A 22,421-nucleotide genomic window follows, 5' to 3' on the forward strand; every position below is an offset into this window, starting at 1 on the left:
CATGACGGTGTTGATTCCTGACAGAAAACGACAGTCAATCCACATTTTTGCACAGATTTTAAAGGCATGTGGTCTTGAACTTTTGATCTGCTGCAAAACAGCCTATTTTAGTTTATTTATTGTTTGCAATAAAAGCTTTACACATTTTATTTGTTGTCTCCCATTTCTTCTTGTTGCGTATTAAAGTTCTGTTTGGAACCTTGTTAAGATCCAACCATGCAAAATGCACATTATAGCCATTTTTCAACTGATGCTGAGGGTGTGCTGCTGATGCTGAGGGGGTGCTACTGATGCTGAGGGTGTGCTACTGATGCTGAGGGTGTGCTGCTGACGCTGAGGGTGTGCTACTGATGCTGAGGGTGTGCTACTGATGCTGAGGGTGTGCTACTGATGCTGAGGGTGTGCTACTGATGCTGAGGGTGTGCTACTGATGCTGAGGGTGTGCTACTGATGCTGAGGGTGTGCTGCTGATGCTGAGGGTGTGCTACTGATGCTGAGGGTGTGCTGCTGATGCTGAGGGTGTGCTACTGATGCTGAGGGTGTGCTACTGATGCTGAGGGTGTGCTGCTGATGCTGAGGGGGTGCTACTGATGCTGAGGGTGTGCTACTGATGCTGAGGGTGTGCTGCTGATGCTGAGGGTGTGCTACTGATGCTGAGGGTGTGCTACTGATGCTGAGGGGGTGCTACTGATGCTGAGGGGGTGCTACTGATGCTGAGGGTGTGCTACTGATGCTGAGGGGGTGCTACTGATGCTGAGGGTGTGCTACTGATGCTGAGGGTGTGCTACTGATGCTGAGGGTGTGCTACTGATGGCTGTTTCCTCCGTCGATACAGACGCTCACGTGCTGCGCTCCAGCGCGTGTGTGAAGAGGCGCGCTTGGCTCTTCAAGAGGCTTTGCAGGTGGGCGGAGACTGTGCCTCGGGTCCTCCCGTCCGCAGCGACGCATCACTGTGCATTTTGGACTGGGGAAGCTGCACCGCACCGTCCGAGCAAACATCATGGCTACGACAACCTGCACACGTTTCACAGATGAGTATCAGCTGTACGAGGAGCTCGGCAAGTAAGCCCTTGCTTTCTGTCTTTGCATGTACATTGATGGAGCACTGCACATCTGTGAGGAGGCAGCTTCCATCCCTGCTGTCAAACTTACGGCGAAGCTTTCTCGCACTTTTAGCGAAGCTGCATCAAAAAGTCCTTGTGCTTGTTGGATCAATGTCATAGTGCAAAAGTGGACAGTTGACCTAATGATGCATGTCTGGCCCAACACAAGTGTTGTATATGGACAGTGATGTAGCCCTTACAGGGGGCAGAGACATTAGGCAGTGATACACTGTGTCAGGTTGTGCGTGGGCTGAGAGGATTCTCAGCAATGTCTGCTTCACAGGAACATGCTACAAATTCACTGCCAGTGCCTTCACTTACAGTCACAGACCCTTATTTGCCAAGATACTTGATATTCTTCTCCTGGCCTTGTGGGAGTCACGATAAGTTAATGGGAACAAGCTCAACAGCTGTCTTCACTGATAACACTGGTTAATGTTTCAGCCTTTAGTTGTTTGGTATTGTGTTGTTTTGTGATTTCAGTGGGCTGTGGACATGTGGTTACAGCCCGTGATAAGCCACTGAAGCTGTGTTTAGGAGGGCAGTGAGGTGAAGACAATGACAGTGTTAATCAGCTTCTCATGTTCCCCCGACCTGACGGGCTGGCTCTTTCAAACACCACTTTGTTCAGTCCAAAGCTTGAGAATGCCTCAACATTTGTAGTTTTTGTTTGGTAAAAAAAAGAGGTACACCATATGAAATGTGCTGTGTAATATGTGTTTAATAACGTTTTTGTGACAAAAAACAAAGCAATAATGTGTGATCTTTCGTATAATGCAATCTTATAATGGTATGAAAGAGCCTATTGGTGATGGGGCATCAGTTGCTCCCTCCTTCCCAGCCGCGTGGGCCTTTAACCTGCCACAGCTCCTCTACATTTTCTGCAACATGGCTCTAGTGTCATGCTTACTCATCCTCCTCACGGATACATGTGGAGAGCACTGTTGAGTGGAGGCAAGGGCTTGTATAGAAACGAGTCGGTAACTCTGATATGAAATTGCCTAAAACATATTATTTCTGTTGTCTGAGTTTTGTGAATCTCAAGAACCTATTTTTCTGAATACTCAGTGGCCTTTATTTAACTGCTTTTCTTACAAACACTGCTTTTCAATGTAAACAAGAAACCATGAGGTCGTTCTGATTTTGTTGCTGACAGAGCTTGCCCTTGACCCGTCTCCCGTCTGTGTTTTCCAGAGGAGCCTTTTCAGTGGTTCGCCGCTGTGTCAAACTTTGCACAGGACAAGAGCAAGCTGCGAAAATCATCAACACCAAAAAACTTTCGGCCAGAGGTGAGAGAGAAAAAAACAACTTGTGAACACGAGCTCAACAGCTTGCAGTGTTTTCAGGGATATGAATAACCTAAGGCCTCAGGGGATTCATTTTCACTGTGCAGCCATCTAGTTGTATATGTTCCAAAAATGAAAACCCCGTGTTTAGCATATTATGTGTCTGTTCCTTTCAGAGCAGCAAACGACTGTTTCACTGTCGGATCCCTCCTCTGTAACACAATCCGAGATGAGTCCAGCTTCAAAAGCATAGCGCAGATCAATATTCTTTTTCCCCATCTTGTCGCAGGGACGACTAAAAATATTCTCACTTGGACAGAATGGTGGAACAAAGTGCTTTAACTTGCAACAGATCAGTGTGAATTCAAAACTAGTGTTAAGTGTTGATCTATGCCTAAAATAGCACCAGTTATTCAATTATGCCACCCACATCTTCACTTATGTGTAAAACATACAAACTGAGCGGCTAATACCTTGCCAGCAAGCTGAATTCTCCCGGTTTGTGAGTTTACAAACTCAGGAGAATCCATCTTGAACCGCTCCCACCTTCACCGTTCAGACAGAACCAAAATTAGTACTGGCAAAAAATACACAAATGAAAATGGCGATCACAAAAAAACACAAGGTGCGGCAACACATAAAATAAACATGCAATGTTTTTCTAAGCATTGAATGGATCTGTGGTGTTGTTGTCGTGCGACCTCTCCCCGAACGATTCAAGCCGCCGCTGTCCCAGATTGATGTCAGTGCAAATGTTATTGGCACTGTAATATCAATCTGGCTCTTGCCAGGTTGCTTCAATGGAAGAGCCAAAGTGAAGTGGTTCTGAGTCTGACTCAGAACATCAGCCTGTCTCTGTATATTTAGACATGGTTGATGGGTAAGAGCTTATTTTCACTGTTACAGACCATCAGAAGCTGGAGAGAGAGGCCAGAATCTGCAGATTGCTCAAGCATCCAAACATTGGTAAGGCTGCATTATATTGGACAAATGTCGTAAGTGAAACAACAGTTGGTGGCATGAGCCTGTGCTGCTCAAATGGTACATGACCCTCTTTAGCCTTTTCGCATTATTATGTAAAGTAATTGTCGACTTCCATATTCCATGATTTATTAATGCATAAAGATACTTGGAGTCACAGTAATTGCTTCTAGAAAGAAATAGATTGTTGAGTCTGTCTGCAGCTGCCGATTCATTTATTGCACTGAAATGTTGAAGGAAGGAATCATGTTTAACACAACAGTAATATTTTCTGTCTATGCGCATGTTCTTCAAAAGACTCAAATGTTGTTTTGTCGTCCTTCTTATCCGTTTGCTCGCTTTTGCTCAGTTCGTCTTCATGACAGTATCTCTGAGGAAGGCTTCCACTATCTCCTCTTTGACTTGTGAGTTGCTTTCTTTAAACTCTTTCCTTGAATTCCTTCTTTCCCATTTTCACCTTTTTGGATTCTGAATTGTGTGTAGCATCATTTCTGCCTCTCCCATCTTTGCAATCTGTTTCTTCTACTTGTTTGGTCTTTACCTTTATTTTTATTTTTTTTTACATGTAGGACAGTTTTTCACATTACATAACAGCTCCCCCTTTCCCCTATCTTTACCTCCTCCTTGCAGCTCCTTCTTTACCGCACACCGCTCACTCCCCCGCACCAGAGCCAGTCTCCATGGCAACCCTGTCAGAGTGAATCCTGCAGCCGGGGTTTCCCTCTAATGAGGACATCCCCCTCCTGCTTGTGTGTGTGTGTGCTTGTGCAGCAACCAAAACACAATGCGCTCTTTTACTGTGTTTGCACCTTTAACGCCCATGTTTTTGGTCTGCAGGGTGACGGGGGGAGAACTGTTCGAAGATATTGTTGCTAGAGAGTACTACAGTGAAGCAGATGCCAGGTAATCACCCAGCAAATCTGTTCCTCTGTTCCATGTGCAAGTCACTTGGTCTCTGCAGTCCTCCAAGAGGAAAATGTTCACTCTCCAACCAGCGCACACAGAGCTGGCATATAAAAGACTGTGGGGAAACAACTGTGCCTATTTAGCTTTGTTATCTGCATTACAATTGTTCTCCCCTGCAGGGCCAGCTCAGGCCAATTTGGTGCAATAAACATTTACATTTCTGTGTTTCTCGAGCGCACATACACAAAACCTTTTTCTCAGTTTTCTTGATCCAAAAAGCTTCTATAGTTTTTTTTTGCTGTGTTTATCCCAATCCGTTTGGACACACTTTGGATATGGAGAAGGCATTTTTTTTTAAAATGATTATCATTGTTATATTATATTATAGATTATCTATCATTTAAAAATATCTGAACATGTGCATCATGAAGCGTGTGAATTGCCTCCCGGAGGCGTAGAAAGACCAGGGATCATTTGAAAGCTTGAAATTTCTAGTTTTCAACAAACCGTAAGTCTCCAAAGTTATGTTTGAAAATCGGCAATGTTGTAGATGGCAGGAGCATGGACCTCACGGGGTTCAAAAATTAAATTGAAATTTGGCACTTCCTCCAGTAGATGGCGCTCTAGGCGCCTGCCTGGACAGCCTATGCCCAGGGCCGGCCCTACTCCCCAGAAGCAAATTTACAGGTGGAAACATGTGTACGAGACGGTATGCAAACATCATAGCCAATTAAAATTGGGGATTTATTTCACTGAGGTTAGTTTAATGTAGGCTAATTATGCCTAATAATGCAATGCAGGTATGCTGTCATTTTTCTTTTGATTTTGTACATATTAGATGTAGCCCTGGGTATGAGCACTCCCATACTGGCCGACTTCAGGACTGTGTTCTGACTAAGAGAATTACAAGAAATTTTGTTGCGCGGAATTAAATCAACTAACACAAACCACTGTGGTGTTCGTAATCTTTTTGTCCGCAAGGGTCAGTTTAGTTTGTATGAATGAGTCGAATGACACGAACATCCCAAAATTAACATCAGTTTAATCAGTTTGCAGCACAAAACTATTATAATTTTTTTTTTTTACCACATTCTGCACTAACACCACTATTAGAAATCAGCAAATAAAAGCAACTTTATGGTTATGTATGATCAAGTTCATAGATGGTTATAAAGTATTCATAACTGTTGAAGGATTTTCTTCATCTATTTGTAATATTTAATGAAGTACTTAACCTGCTCTTCGACCACAACAATAATAAACTAAAGTTATTCTCATAAAGTTATTGTTGGAGATCTGAGGGCTATAGTCTATTGATTACTTTAGCACTTGTCATTTGACCTTTAGATACTTCATTTCACTATGTTTCAGTCTACATAAATACATAGAATAACACAGTATATATATTTAGCCGTATAAAGCTGCCATTAGCTGGATTTCCGTTTGGCCATATGTTCTCAAAGCAACAATATTCAAGATTCCTCATTCCATAAACAATGTGGTAATTTCTCCAGACAAAATTGCCCATTACTGTGTTCAAATCTTTAATTTCTTTACTTAGACTTGTTTTCCCACCATTGCATGCGTTCTCTTCTTTTTGCGTAACTCATGTGTGTGTGGGTGACTAACAGCACATCTTGATCTATGTCCATGTCTCAATGACGCTTTTCCTGCACCCACCATCTGCATACAGGATTCTGCATCCATTTCGTCTCTCTCGTCTTCAAAGTGTCACATCATCGAAACATACTGTGCAATATTTTTGTCACTACTTTGGCTTGGTGATCAAAGCTGAACACCACATTAGACAATAACATTTCATTTTTGCGCATAGTGTGATTCATTGAGTAAATGCGTGTCAGTTCTGCTCCTCAGTCATATTGTATTGTATTATACTGATTCTTTAATAGTTTAACTGATAACACATTGCCCCTCTCTGTGTGTCCTCTGTTCCTTGTCTTCATGCCTCTCCTGATGCACTGCTTACTGTTCTGTCTCCGCAGTCACTGTATCCATCAGATATTAGACAGCGTGTCTTACACACACCAACATGACATAGTACACAGGGACCTGAAGGTGTGTGTACCTCTTGAACTGCTCTGTTCCTGTTGGAGGCTGCCTTCATGCTTGTGTCCTGCTCTTTATTCCTGCCTGTGATCTTGTTGCCTGTGCCTGTGATCTGTCTCTGTCCCGTCTGCCTGTCTTCAGATGTTGCGTTAGGGACCCTTGATGCGCTAAAAGGTCTAAGATACATTTAATTTGCACCACAAATGAGTGTAGAGAGAATGTGCTACATTATGGAGCGTAAAACAACGCAGGAAATGCATATTTATAGCTATGATGAATAAATGACACCAACGCAGTGTTCAGGTTAGACGTGTCTAGAAAGTTGCAGTAGTCCTACACCCTCCTACGCTGCCAGTCTGACTAACGTTTAGCTTTTTCTCCAACACTGAAAATAGCACACCTCCTTCCAGTTCTCAGACAGGTTGCATTTTTTTGTGATTTATATTTTCTGTGCCGACTGTCTGAATATGTTGACTGAATCGAGAGAGTTCTGACTCCAATCGTGACTGCGGTAATATGTGCAGTGCGAATGTGGGGCGCGCACTGAGACGCTGCTACCTCTGCATGAATGTGACAGTTGGGGCTGAATGTTGTTCAGACTAACCTGCTCCCCCTGCTGTTTGCATGCAGTCATTGCATCCAGCAGATCCTGGAGGCCGTGCTCCACTGCCATCAGATGGGGGTTGTGCACAGAGACCTGAAGGTGAGTTTGTCCCCCCCCCAAAAAAGTCTCAGTGCAGTTGTTTGTCGGAAAGGTTCTGTGGCAGCTGTGTTGTCTCGAACGGTTGGTAAGTCCATTGTACTGTACAAAAAAATAAGCCTTGCATGTTTGTGCAGGTCTGGGGGCCTGTCACTGTGCATGAGTGCTTGCTATTCTTTAATTGGTCTAATGCCTGTGTTTGCCTCCAATTAATGACCCACTTGAATACTACTATAGAGGGATTGTGATGATGTGATTACGGTGGGAGTACGCTGTGTGGAATTTTTTACATTTCTGCCTAAATTTGTCATAAAATTTGGTCTGATCTTTATTAGAATCACAAGAATGATTAAACAATGTCTGCTCAAACTAATGCCACCCACACATTTATATCATATATTTAATGGCCACAACATTCACAGAAGAGGGAGGAATAAGTAGGTACTCCCCCTGAATCTCGCTGAACTGCAACAGTTTTGTAAAGAGGAATGGTCCAAGATTCATCCTGATCGTTGTGAGCGTCTGATCTGCAACTACAGAAAAGCAGTTGTTGCTGTAAAAAAAAAGGATAATTTAGGCAGAAATGTAAGAAATTCCACACGGTGTAATTACTTTTTCCTCCCATTGTTTATGGGTTTATGGTTAAAGTTGAGCGGCATGCACGCTATGTCCTACAATAAAAATGCAGTTAGATACAGTTTAGCTGAAAAAAATATGCACATCTCAAATATCTGTAAATCAGCGTGCTGGAAAATCACGTAATCAGTACATTGTAAAAAACATAACACAGATCTGAAGAAGGGCTGACGAAACGTCACAGAGGTGCTTATAAATTGGTGAGGGTGCTCAATGTCGTGCTGCTAGAAGTCAGGACGTTTAGTTGTGAAAACAGCCAGTGCAGCTGATCTAGTGAGAGAGTTCAAATGTCATGATAAAGGAACGAGCAGGTGTTGAGTCTCAGCCAGTTTCTTTATTCCACCAAAAACATAAGCCACGCCAAGTCAACAACCACATCTGTTTCTGGAAACTTCCCCACCAGAACAAAAGTGTTTTGTTTGTGAGAACCAAATGACAGTATCACCACGACGGCAAATTGTGTGTGCCGAGGACAGGTTTTCGTCTGTTGTTTTCGTCTGAAACGTGGTCCTCGTTTGGCTACATCCCCTCCTCTCTCCTCAGTGCAATCTAGTAGAGTAGGCTACTTTTAAGTATGACTGAAACTGTTGAAGTTGTCCTTTACTGGCTCCATCTGCTAAAACGCAACCATAGACATAATATATAATGCATTGATTGCGACAATCAAGAGAGAATTGATAATGGCAGCTTAGTCTCCTCTTACTGAGCATCTCCACCCTCACAGGGAGGGCAGGGCAGCAACATGCCTCCAGTTCTCCAGGGCCTGTCAATCTAAGAAAAAACTCAACAACAAAATATCTCCATAGCGCACAACAGGGTTCACTAAAGTAAAATAACTTATTTTGGCTACAGAAAGTTGGAATTACATGTAAGAACGTGTATTTAGAGGTCTAAACGAGACGTCATATACATGTGATATATTATGAGTGAACTTTTACCAAAAGGGATAACACAGGGATAAATCATTTTTGTAGTCCCTCGTCCACGAAGAAGAAGCTAACAGCCACTTAAACAGCATTTACAGCCAAGTTTGAGAGAAAAAAATGTCTCCATCTTGTAATTGGATGTCGAATATCCCTCTGTCCCTTTGTCTTTTTTTTATTTTTATCAGCGTAGTATTTGCTCTCACGGACAATTAATGCGTAAAAAACCGCAACATGATGTTACACCTGCAGTGGCGTTTATGGCCGCTAGGGGCATGAGTTACTTAGTACTGCTTAATTAAACAACAGGAAATAGTGCAGCGTTGCATAGTGCCAATTTAGCATAATAAAAACAGAAATAACAGCATAAAATTGCACCTAAGTAAATTAAATTCACCTTGTGTTCATTTATGCGCGGTTAAAAGAAAGGTAAAACTGCTTTTAGTCCTTAATTGGTCCAGCACGCGTCTCCTCTGTGCCATGCGCCGTGGTGCTACAGCATGTAGGTATCGAAACCTAACACCAGGGGGAGCGCTGCTCAGCTTGGCTTTCTAAAAATGTATTTTTGTTGTTTGCACATTAAGTGAGCTGGATCCTCTTGGCGCATTGAGTTACTTTGTGTTTGAAATGCGCGGTATAAATAGATATGCCTTGCCTTTTACGCAAGTTGTGTTAGGCCCCCACAACCTCAAGGGCCCAGTCCCTCCCTGAGTTGTTTTGGCAAGAGGTCGAGTGTGATAACGCGCTCTCGCTCTCACCTAACACCAAAGTGGAGCAATAGGCCGACCTGTCCTGCACATCCATGTGTAATTATTAATTGTGAGCAATGAGCATTCATTCATATCATGGCTACAAAAAAAAAAAAAAACTCTAACAAATCTTGTTGCAAAAAATAAATAAATAGAATAAAAGCCAGCCTATGATGCTTAGAGGCCCATAATGTGCATTGATTTTTGTTGGATAAACTGTTGATCTACACAGCCAGCAGAGGGCGATGCGATGAAGCACATTATACTGCAGGAATATAGGCTACAGTATATCTTTTGGATGTCATTTCTTTAATTACTTGTACACATGCCATGCCAGCAGAGCGCTTTTCTTTTTTTCATGTGAATAACCGGAGCAATGCAGTTACATTTTCAAGTTCTGCATTATGTTAGTGTGCATGCACTGTCTACTTGATTGGTTCATTATGCGACAAATACTCCAAATAAGTCTATAAAGTTAGAGATGTTGTTTATGTATATAAGTAAAATATTGTGAATGTGTCACTGACATACATGTGTCTTTTGTTGTACATACAGCCTGAAAACCTACTCCTGGCCAGCAAGTGTAAGAATGCAGCAGTCAAACTTGCAGATTTTGGCCTGGCAATTGAAGTCCAAGGAGACCAGCAGGCTTGGTTTGGTATGCTACCAGATAGATTATTAAATACAATACAAAACATTTTATAAAAGAAATGCGGTCTGTGATCTTTCTACCGGTACCCTACCCTGTCATAAACCCTTGTTCGGGACATGCCAGAGTTAATATCAGTGAAATACTGTAATTGTTACCAATTAGATGTTAGTAGAATAGATTATCAGCGCACAGCAAGACAGTCAAGGCCAATTTCCCACTGCTGCTTTCAGTCACTTTTTTTTTAACAGAATACAGGTTTTACAGGTTATTTAAAGTGATTGTATACATGTAGTAACAAAAAAACAGAGGAAAATCTCAATCACTACATTTACATGTGAAGTCTAATTGGACTAGGCTAAAAATTTGACTCCTATCCGTTTTCCCCCAAAACCTGTCAAACCAGTCTCGTCTCAGTCTCCATGACAGCCCCCAAGGCCAGCTGGGGGTTGATGGCTACGCGCACTAGAGATGTGCACATATACAGTAGCCTCTATCTAACTTTTTTTCCTTTTCAAGTACCGACAAGAGTACCGTTAAAGTACCGGATCGATAAGGAGTATTGATAAGAGTAGTAGTATTGATAAATCCTTAATGATACCCATCCCTAGCCAAAACCCGACCCCAACCCTTCTTCATGTAACTACAGTGAATGTCTGTGCAGGTTTTGCTGGGACTCCTGGATACTTGTCGCCTGAGGTGCTGAGGAAAGAAGCGTATGGTAAACCTGTAGACATCTGGGCATGTGGTGAGACTTTTTACCAGATTCAAGCCTTCTTCTGGACTTTCACAGGCTAAATATTTTTGCTCTGAGTAGGTGTGATTCTCTACATCCTTTTGGTTGGATACCCTCCATTCTGGGATGAAGACCAACACAAACTGTATCAGCAAATCAAAGCAGGAGCCTATGATGTAAGATGTTTTTAAGTATTCAGTCCCAATGTTAAACTGTTTCACCTTGAAGAATCTTCAGATAGAAACAAATAGATTATATCACTGATTATATACTATCAAGTGCAATGGACCATGTTATTTAATTGAATACAATCCAAGTGTAATCAGAAGCACTAGATTTGTGTAGCTTTGTTATTTTGGCAAGCGCTTACAGTGGCGAGAAAAAGTAAGTACACCGTGTGGAATTTCTTACATTTCTGCCTAAATTGTTTACTAAATGTGGTCTGATCTTCATCAAAATTATTAGAATGAACAAACAGTGTCTGCTTAAACTAATACCACCCAAACATTTACATTTTATCATATTATTCTTATTGGCCATAACATGTAAACATGTAAACAGGAGAGCGTGGAAAAAGTAACACCACAGTTTTGTAAAGAGGAATGGTCCAAGATTCATCCTGATCATTGTCTAATCTGCAACTACAGAAAAGCAGTTATTGCTACAAAAGAAGGATCAGTGGCTTAATACAGGGGTTCATGCATGTTGTAAATGTCTCTGCAGGTTTATCTACAAAATATCGTGATAAACGTGTGAATACATTTTTCCATTGATGATATCACATTGTCCAGGCCCTGAGGCACCAGACTTCACAGTGAGCATAGGGTTTTGATGTTGATGTGCTGTTCCATTTTTCCTCCACACAAATTACGTTGTGTGTTCCTCCCAAACTATTCAACTTTCAGTCAACTGAATTTTTTCCCAGTAGTGCTGTGGTGCATCCAAGAGCTCTTTCACAAACCAAAGTTGAATAGTTTTGGAGGAACACCCAAGGTCAGGTGTGCACATCAACATCAAAACCCTCTCCTCACTGTGAAGTCTGGAGCAGGAGATTCATGGTGTGGGACTTTATAGTCCCGTTTTACTAACTGAAATTGATAAAAATGGCTTTATAATTAGATGGACAGTATTTTTTCCTGAGTTTACAATGCATGGAGGAGGACAAAACATATTTACAAATCATTGTGTGGGGGAATTGATGATTGGTAAACTTCTTTGTGCAGTTTCCATCTCCAGAGTGGGACACAGTGACACCTGAGGCTAAAAATCTGATCAACCAGATGCTGACTATTAACCCAGCAAAGAGAATCACTGCTCAAGAGGCCCTGAAGCATCCATGGGTTTGCGTAAGTGCATACAGTTCATGAAATACAAAACCATCTCTGAAAACGTGTACAGTGAGACAATAGTGACTCAAAGTTGTCCACATTTAAACCACGTCAAGAAAATCTGTGAGCATGGCCAGGCATGCTTATGTGTACAATGCACAATTCATACACAAGTGCTTCAAGTTAAATGTGTGTATACTATTAAAGCAACAAAACCAATGTTAGCAATATACAAAACATATACCTGAAAATTAGCATTTTTTTTTAGATAAACATGTTTTAATTGATACAATAGTGTGTTGTAGGCTAAACATGTTGAATTTCACAAAACACTCACTGCTCTAGATTTATCCCAAGAGCCTCAAGCATGTGAGTTAATCTGGGCTCTGGGAGTTTGTTATGAGCCGATGTCCTGCTACAGACTTACATTGTGCTTTGGACGTTGTACCGGTCATGCAAACATCAAGGTTCAAATTTAAGCGAAAGAAACAAGATAGATTGAGATAGGGAAGGGAAGGGGTGAGAGAAGCTTTTTATGTCAAGACACAGGCCCTTTCAGATCAATGCTCAGTTCACAAACAGGTTTAGGGTAAACAGAGTCTACTGATACAAACTTTCACTGGAAAATAGAGGTTTTAAAACAAGTTGAGAGCAGTGTTTTAGAAAAAGATGGGTGGGTCTATGGCAAGATAACAAGTTGCGCTCATCCAACCCAATGATGCCAAAATGTTGTTGGATGGACACAGAGCATCAACAAAACCTTTCATTACATTTATTGAGTCTTTGTGTCAATAAACATTTTTAAGGCTCTTCTAGAACGACACTAAGTATAACAAAAGTTTGTTTAATTACCGTACATGTTTCAACGGAGTGGAAATTTACTTCCATCTTCATCAGAGGCGTCTGTTCTCGTGCATCATGAAACATATCAGACAAACTTTTGTTAAACCCAGTGTCTTTCCTAAAGAACTTTATAAACATTTGTCTTATGAACTAAACCTGTTTTTGTTTACTAATGCCTTTTAGCATCTCTGGCTCTGTCTACTCACAGCAACGTTCAACGGTGGCCTCCATGATGCATAGACAGGAGACTGTGGAGTGTCTGAAGAAGTTTAATGCTCGGAGGAAACTCAAGGTTGTATAAAGGAACTTATTTTAAACTAATTTCATTTGCCTCTGTTTGCATTTACTGGGTGATATTATACATTATTACATATGTATAATATATTTTGTTTTTGCTTTTCTGTCAAGGGGGCAATTTTGACCACTATGTTAGTCTCCAGAAACTTCTCAGGTGAGTGCCAATCTCTGATGCATCCTGAGGATAAGATAACATGTCATATTAACTTACAGTTGCTATTGGAACATTTTTTAACATCTGTGTTTTTCATTGTTGGTGTGAATGTGTTGATGCATTTGTTCTGCTGCTGCAAATCAAATTGCCCTTTGGTGTAAGAACCAGGTCAATGGAGCCGGGACAAATTAGTCACAATCTTACTTAGATACAGACACTAATATATTAGTCCATATGGCACAATCACAAAGTGTTTTTTTGTCTTGTTTTTAAGTGGGGCGTCAGACCACTGCCCCGGCTTCTGTGAGTGCAGTCACTGGGACCACTGCTGGCATCGTGGAGCAAGGTAATCCACATCTAGAATTTATATATGTGTGACCAGAGGGGGGATCTAGAGAGCTAAATTTATGGTACTCAATTGGTTGACCCGGATTTTTACAATTAACTAAAAAGCAAAGACAGGTTCATCTAGCTTGATTATGACAGACATGATTACAAAAACGCTTTGGTTTATTTATAGATAAGAGTTTCCTTTAAAAAGGAAATGAATTAATCCTTATAGTTTTATCATTCACATGTTCCACTGTAACAGATTTGACAGTCCATACAATGTGCTGGTGCTCAGAGTAAGTGCTGGATGTTTCCGCCGTAGGGAGCCTTGCCATGGCTACAGCAGGGGTCTCCAAGTACATTTCCCTGCGGGCCAAAATATATTGGGTTGTATTGCCGGGGTCCATAAACAAAAGTTCTGTAAAATATGTTTTTATACGGAAAAACTACTTTTTTTTGGCGGCACAGTGGCAAGAGTTCGTGTTTCACAGCAAGAAAGTTCCGGGATCAATTCCCACCAGGACGGGGCCTTTCTGTGTGGAGTTTACATGTTCTCCCCGTGTCTGTGTAGGTTTCCTCTGGTTTCCTCGAACACTAAGAACATGTGCAATAGGTTCCCCTCTGGGGCCAGGACTCCCCTGAAAAAGAGATTCTTAATCTCAGTAGGACTTTCCTGATTAAATATATAAATAATTTTGTATTGCACTTAGCAAGCCTGTGTCACACATTTCTTCTACACTGTAGTCATTATTCATTCACTCCTCACTCAGTGGTGGCAAGCTACAATTGTAGTCACAGCTGCCCCGGGGCAGACTGTCCATTTGCCACGTGGCTATAATGTGTTGTTTATATCCTGATGTCTAATTATGTCAGTGTCCTCTGCTGGACACGTGTGGAATTCTTTCCTTTTTTATTTAAGTTGCCCCATAGTGGCTGGAGTGAGCATTCTGGCTATTTCTTTAAAAATCCATAACTCCAGTCCACACAGGAATGGAACTTACTCATGAATTTGTGCTCTGCAAGTCTGTGGCCTACAGATGAACAGTGTTTGGATCGAATATGGACGAACTAACTGCATAACACAGTGGATCACATACCGGGTATTGCAGCTCCTGGCACGTGCCACTCATACACCCGTTTGCCCCGCTGCAGCATGGTACAGTGGTTTCACCCTTTCCGATGCCCGAAACACTACTGCTGGGCTTGGCGTCTTTACACGACGGCTGGAGTGCGCCAAATAGTTTCTCGTGGCGACGCCTTGCTGGCACCTAAACGCCGTCTGACGTCAGGGATGGGGGACGGTAGGGGGAGATCAATCAAGGCAGTGCCCCTTTTATAGGATAATTTGTAAGGTTAATGCACTGCTACATCTGTATTTACATACAGTATTTACACATTTTGTTCCCAAATTCTTAGCTGTTTTAATCTGTTTTTCTGAATCTTTCTCTAATGCGGCGTAAATGTCTGCCAAGGTAAGCAGCCGCAACTCTCGCCTGGGAGTGTAGTGTTTGAAACATTTAGATGCCTTTCTTGTCATGGTCTCAGGCTTTCCCTTTTCTTATCTGGTAATGTCACTTGCCTCGGAGGAATTAGGACAGGACACATACATACAGTGAAAACCATATGTTTACATACACTATGAAAAGACACAAAAGTGCAAATGTGTATTTTTATAGTATGTAAGTGTATGTGAACATCTGGTCCCCACTGTATGTACACAATACTAGCATGAAAGCATTATAAAACTTTGCACAAGTGGTTTGATGAAATCATACCTACTCTAGATATTATTATCACATATTAGCATTCCACTTCCCTCATGTTTCTGTTCCTAATCCCTGCATATCTGTGCATGCGTGCCTGTCTGAGAGTATTGGGATTAAATGGTAAATCACTGACTCTTCCCTCAGTGCCCTCTGCTTATGCAATGCGGTAGTAGGTGCCATCTGATGGAGATTTGTGATGTGTGTTTGTTCATGCGCTACTTCCTTCAGGGTGAGGGCTGGGAGGGTTTTTGGTTTAGTGTCAAAAGGCAAATAAGGTCAGTTATTAGGATATCCTTCAGATCAAACCATGTTAAAAAGTGTGTTTAGGAGCTGATATAATGTGTACTTCATCTGAGGGTGTGTCATTCTGCATCTCCGCAGCAGCCAAGAGTCTCCTCAATAAAAAGGCTGACGTCAAGGTGAGTAATCAGATCAGACTTTCGGATCTGTGTCCTTACCTCATTTGTCGTTGGCTGTACATAAACTCTTGGTTAATGCAGTTGTGCTTTTAATAAAGAAAACCATTGCTTGATTATTGTTACGTTGTAAATTAGTCACTCCTGATTATGTAAATAAAGAATTAAACCTGGTAATTGGAGCAGTTACAAAGCTATTACTTATAATTAAGTTATTTACTTCTAAAGGAAAAGGTTGAACCATAATTTACTTGTCATTTGTATCATGTCAGGTTATGTGTATTCTTAAATTGCTAACGATGCTAACGATGCTAGAAAAGGTGGTACTTTCAATGTATAACAGAAAAGAAATGTGTCTCCCTGCACGTCTGTTTTGGCATTTTCCATTTGAGACGCAACTAGCACTTCATGTGCATTCAGTATCTTTTCTTATTTTTGTTAAATGTTGTTTCACTTGAGTGGTCATTAAGACTCAGCCTGTGTGGACAGACCTCATACCTGCTGTTCTTTTGGTAAACTTCTAATTCTTTGGACACATTTTAATCATCATATTGGTCAAATTACACCATTCTCAAATAGGAGTTGTACAGACACACTCACTCATGCACACACTGTTATCTCTTTTGGAGCTCTGATGCTAATCTCAGATTATTTTCCAACAGATGATTAATCTGATTTTACATAACATACACTGGGTGCTCCAGATTTTCATCTGCTTCTGCTGTCCAGCATTAACTTAGAAAACGTGCCACAAATAGAGTCAAAACTTAAAACTTTTGAAAAATAATTAACCACTGACTTTCAGACATTACTGACGTGCTGCTGTTACTGATAATTCTCCAGGATTTCGCCGGCACTGTGCTTGCTGCGGGCCATTTTTCCAAAAGTTGAGAGGAAAAGTTGTAATTTTTTTCCCCTCCATATAATAATATTATATTGTTAGCTTGAGTCCACACAACCCTGATAAAACAGAGCCCCAGAGAGAGGAGAACAGACCAAAGGACAAATATCTGTTTATTTCGCATATCAACATTGAGCTTCGGCTCTGGTTCAACAGAATCCACAAACTGCACTGCTAAAATTAGGTGAAGCAGCCTCAATGAGAACAACATCTGCATCTGCACCCAGCCAGGTTTCAGTTAAAAACAAGCAATCAAGGTTGCGGTCTAAAAGTATGTCATTAATGATGAAATACTTGTTCAGCAGAGAGTGGATATTTAATTGAGACATGTTTATTGTTATAGGGGACTGAATATCTACAGAAATATATGTTGTGATTTGGAACGAGTTCTGAGGTTATTGGTATTAACGGATGGTAGTTTTACGTTTAGTCCGCTTCTGTTGATAAAACTGTAAAATGTTCATTACGGTGGGTGTGGAGGGGCTTTCATGCTGGTGGTGAGTTCTGTGAAAGGCGGATCCAGAGGGGTCGGGGTGGAGTCTGTCTTCTCTAAAAAGTTCAGACTTGTTCCCTCTTTACTTGTTCCTTGTCGTTTATACTATACTACCATAGCTACCCACTTGAAGTCCAGCAGAGAGCACAAATGGTGTTATACAGAGCACTAATGAAACACTTTGTGTTTTCTGCACAGCCCCAGAATAACAGCACCAGAAACAGCATTGTCACGAGTCCCAAAGTCAGCGCTCCGTCGGCTGCACTGGTATGCAGCTCTGTGTTTGTCTGTCCTTTGTCCTATATGTCCAACAAAGCACCTATAAAAGGAAAAATATAATTTTATCATATTTTTGGAACAATAACGAAATATAGCTGAGTATAGTAATTATACCCAGCCCTCAGTTTTATTGAAGATGAACATGTTAAAGCCATTCCGTGTAACATTTCACCCATACATACATCTGAGCGTCTCATCCCTCCTACGACCTGATGTGTGATTTTACTGGGAACGGGGAAGTCCCCGGTGTTGGTGGTTTAGTGGTTTATTGTTCATCTGAGAAGGGGGAGATTGGTGTTTTCTGTCAAGCCCATGTGCTCTCTGACATTGTGCTCTTAGGTTAGACTCTCTGGTGTAATAATTTGCCTTAACTGCATGTAACTGGTTTACGTAGGTTCATCTGACCCATGAGGACAAAAGGGAGAGGTCGATTGAAAGAGTAATACAGCTGCACTGTGATAAAGACGCACTTTGATCATAAAGACTGGACACTACTTCACTCTAACTATATTTTGTTTGATTTTAAAGGTAATGTTTGTTGGATGCGCTCTCAATTTGACCTCAGTCGCCTGAAACCGCATGGGCACAAGTGACTATGTAATTCCTTATTTGTCACTGAGCTTTAACTATTGAAGCCCTGCACAAGCACTAATTCAGGAGCTGTGATTGTGGAATCAAGCGCAAATTGTTTTTGTTTGCTATATGATCTGGCAACCCAAAATGTGGGGCTCATAAAACTGTGGATAAATCAACACGGTTGTTGTTTACAGTAAAAACAACATTTGAAAATGCTTACCTCATATTCGGGGACACAAATAGGGCATGTTTATAAAATGTTCACGAACAAATGTTACATACTCTAAAGGACCCTCAGCACTGCAGGTCCTACTCACCTTTTTAGATGCTTTCTGTCATTACACTTTTTCCATTCTCATATAATTGCATCAGCTGATGTGCAGTTTAAAAAGGAGCTCTTGATGCTCATTTCAGCTTCTGTTTGCTGCTCTCTTTCACGTCCATCTCTTTGTCTTTCCCTTCTTCTCATCGTTATCCAGGAGCCTCAGACTACAGTTATTCATAACCCAGTAGATGGGATCAAGGTACATCGTTCTCTCGTCATGCACATGTTCTTCCATTCACACATTTCTAATCATGTTGGTAATAACAGGCTGTGCAGGTGTCTTTGTGTTTTTTACTTTGTGCATGATGAGCTCTTCAGTGAGGTGTCCCCGTGTGTCTCAGTGATAATGCTTCTACAGTAGATGAACAAATCAACAAGGCCTTGGTCAAACAGCTGTGATACTATGGTTAAATGTCCTGACTCCTGTCCTGAGATTTTAGTGTCCGTTTTTAAGATGGGGTCGTGCTGCAGAGTCACCTATGGACTTGCTGTGTCACTGAGTCTGGCCAAAGTGTGATTCTAAGTTCTGAGGTTCAAGCGTGTCTTTTTGTTTGCATGCATTTATGTGAGACGGAGCACAAACAAATCGCCTAATTTTTTATGTTTATTGACATTGATATCTGTTTGCAGGGATCCTCTGACAGCAGTAACACCACCATCGAGGATGAGGATTTGAAAGGTAACATTGTTAACATGCTTTCTGTTCCACACATTAGGAACATCACAAAGATAGGTTTTTACCATCTAAAGAACATAGCCAGAGTCCGCCCCATTTTCTCTCGGGCCAACAGCATCATTCTTTTTAAATTAACCTATGAAGATGTCATTTTGTACACTGTATTAGGTTGATGAAGTCTATATACAGTGTGAATATATAAAAAATAAAGAGAGCAAGTGGCATATTCTTTACATTTAAACATTTTTTTGACATTTTTTCTAGATTTTACCATTAGACATAGCAGATGCTCATTTTAAGTACTACTCGCAGTTTAGCTCATGGCAAATCAAGCTCTGAGTAAGAAGGAAATGTCTGAATTATTAGATGTTCACAACGGTGAATAGAGCGTTTTATGTTGGGCACAAAATATATCTTTTATTCTGAGAACTGCTTTTTGAAGAGTTGGGCATGAAGTCAGCTGGTTGATGGTTAGCTTCACTTAAGGAAGATGTGTTAGTATTCATAATTTATACACATTCAGAAGCATCTAAATAATATATGCCTTTGATTTTATAATTGCAGTTGGTTTCTAAAAATGATTCAGTGTAGTTCTCATAATGGCATTTCAGTTCATCTTTGTTGGTGGTTTATTTTTCTTTAATTGTGTTCATTAAAGACTAAACGTAATAGCCATTATTATATACATTACATATTTTACATTGTCAGATTTGATTGGTTGTAATAATTGGTGACCTATTTGTTGGAGGCTTGTGACTTTTGCTCATTTGGAAAAAAGTAAATGCATGTAGGGGTGCTTTCTGGTGTAGGGATGTAGACATGTAGGGAAATGAGCAACAGAAATAGAGACAGAGAGGAGAGGGAGGAGGGCACAAGCGAAACATGACTGAGTGCTAAGCCGTCCTCTCAGTGTCGAGAGGAAGCGACCGACCACGATACTACATCTTATCCATAGCAGGGACAAAGATGCTGTGATGTGCTTACAGCAGCGAGGCAAATGGAGAAGTAAAGAAAGATGGATGGAGGTGAGAGGGGACAGTTACTGTACTTACTTTTAGTAAATAGTTGTTTGATGGCTTAAAAGGGAGAAGAAACAATCAACTTAATCCAAGGAGCTAGCTTAAAGTGGGCGCTGAGGCATGATGGGCACTTTAAAAAGGTTGACACATTTGAGCGGCATGACAGATGAGATTTGTGATGCTTTTTAGTGGCGTTTGAAGTACACAGCATTTGTTTTAACAGTTGTTTTAACAGTGTTTAAGTTAATTGCTGTCGCAGTATCACACGCCTCTTTATGTACATATCCCTTTTGATGAAATGAGGTGCATTTAAATAATATCACATTGTGCTCATTTCTCACAGTTCGCAAACAAGAGATCATAAAGATCACGGAGCAGCTTATAGAAGCCGTCAACAACGGAGACTTTGAGGCCTATGCGTGAGTTCTTGATACGTTTACTTCCTATTGACAATTTTGCGATGATTATTTTCTGTGAAGTAACCACTAAAGCTCTGTCGACCTGGAAAAGGCATTAATCTGACCGCCATAGAAATGTGTTTCATCTTTGTATTAAAAGATTATAGAGTAATTACTTGTTTTATCCGCTTAATACTTTCAACAAATGCTTGACAGACTGAGTAAGAAAGGGGAAGGCTGTTTCTGAACAATGTTGCTTTTAATATAAATACCTTTATACAAAGCTTTTATTTTCATGGACATTTTTTATGCATTTACAGGAAGATTTGTGACCCTGGCCTGACCTCCTTTGAACCGGAGGGTTTGGGTAATCTTGTGGAAGGAATGGACTTTCACAGATTTTATTTTGACAATCGTAAGTATATTATTTTTTAACTTATTTGATTTATATACATTTGTTATGTAATTTCTGTGTTACTTTTATCTTCATAGTTCTCTCCAAGAACAACAAGCCCATTCACACTACCATCCTCAACCCTCACGTCCACATCATTGGTGATGATGCTGCCTGCATTGCTTATATCCGCCTGACACAGTTTGTGGATGGACAGGGCTGTCCCCGATCCAGCCAATCAGAGGAGACCCGGGTCTGGCACCGGAGAGATAGTCGGTGGCAAAATGTCCACTTCCACTGCTCAGGGGCTCCTGCTGCCCCAATGCAGGGATGAGGTATGAGCATAACTGCATAGGAACTTGAGTACCTCTGTTCTCATATTGGGATTTTAAAGGAATCAGCGCTGCAATTACGTCACTTTTGCCATGTTATATATTTGAATTGCCCAAATGGATGTGACTTCAAGCATTGCTTGTTAAGGTTACATTATTTGAAAACATATGAAATGCATTTTATTGTCAGGTTTATTTTTATTACTAATGAATTTAAAAGCTGATAGCTTGTGTAATAGTAATCATGGTTGATACAAATATTGAATTCTAACAATGTTGATAGATAATGAATTGAATAGGAAGACAATTCTCTTTTCCAAATAATACGTTTCCAAATAATACATTAAATTACTGAAAATGGAAAAAAGTGAGCACTGCTAAGGGTCAATGTATATACACACGGGTGCTCTTCCAGGAAACCGGCAATAGGATTGGACAGCAGAAAGGCGGTAACATGGATGAGTAAATGCAGTCAACAAATTTCAGAGACACTCGGAATTGATTAAAGTCCTTTCCTCAGGTATGGTCAGGTCTAAAAACGCCAATGTGTTTTGCCACCAGCGTGTTTTCATCAGGGCAGTTTTATGAATGAGCACCCAACAGGTGTGTTATATTCCAAAGGCATTAAGTGTCTCTGAAAAAATACAAATCAATACATGTTCTGAAAGAAGTGATCACTTCTATATTAGAATATGACATGACAGCAAACATACAAACTGCATGAACACTGTAGTCATAAGAAGCAGTGACAATAACAGTACGTTTCAGGGACACGTGATGCCTTTGGTATTTAAAGTGATAGTTTGGAAGTCTGTATTACACATTTTATGAAATGTGCAAAATCGACCACCTGCTTTCCATTTTTGTAAAGTCCCTCTTTCTCAGATCTGAGCAACAAATCAGAGTCTAGTATCCTCCCACGTTGACCAATGAAACAAGCTTTTCCTGTGAACCAGCCTGTCAGGTCCAATCAGGAGGGGAGGGGGAGGAGCTTGATTGTTTTCCATAATTTCCGGACTATTGAATATAAGCTGCACAAGGAAATTTAAAATGATTTTTTTTTGTACATACTATGGGGGGGAAAAGTGAGTGCACCCTTTTGAATTTCTTACATTTTTGCATAAATTGGTCATAAAATGTGGTCTGATCTTTATTTAA

The 22,421-nt window shown here is 40.8% G+C and overlaps 1 protein-coding gene across 3 annotated transcripts; it reads left to right on the top strand.

Annotated features, from left to right (window-relative positions):
• The first annotated feature begins 852 nt into the window (after positions 1–852).
• Positions 853–21,570, top strand: camk2b2 (calcium/calmodulin-dependent protein kinase (CaM kinase) II beta 2). Of its 3 annotated transcripts, none has more exons than XM_079551324.1 (20): positions 853–1,062; positions 2,298–2,392; positions 3,296–3,355; positions 3,720–3,774; positions 4,208–4,273; positions 6,280–6,352; positions 9,907–10,009; positions 10,665–10,748; positions 10,818–10,912; positions 11,960–12,082; positions 13,116–13,199; positions 13,316–13,358; positions 13,633–13,704; positions 15,839–15,873; positions 17,463–17,531; positions 18,599–18,643; positions 19,075–19,123; positions 20,483–20,558; positions 20,858–20,952; positions 21,030–21,570. In XM_079551324.1, the coding sequence occupies exons 1-20, from the start codon at positions 1,001–1,003 to the stop codon at positions 21,263–21,265; spliced, it is 1,620 nt and encodes a 539-aa protein (XP_079407450.1). In that variant the 5' UTR covers positions 853–1,000; the 3' UTR covers positions 21,266–21,570. The 3 variants fall into 3 exon arrangements, with proteins under 3 accessions (XP_079407450.1, XP_079407449.1, XP_079407451.1); XM_079551323.1 differs by lacking the exon at positions 6,280–6,352 and adding an exon at positions 6,974–7,046 and having other exon boundaries at positions 854–1,062; XM_079551325.1 differs by lacking the exons at positions 6,280–6,352; positions 18,599–18,643 and adding an exon at positions 6,974–7,046 and having other exon boundaries at positions 854–1,062.
• Positions 21,571–22,421: the final 851 nt, after the last annotated feature.

Source organism: Gobius niger, assembly GCF_951799975.1.
Source record: "Gobius niger genome assembly, chromosome: 2".
Taxonomy (NCBI): domain Eukaryota; kingdom Metazoa; phylum Chordata; class Actinopteri; order Gobiiformes; family Gobiidae; genus Gobius; species Gobius niger.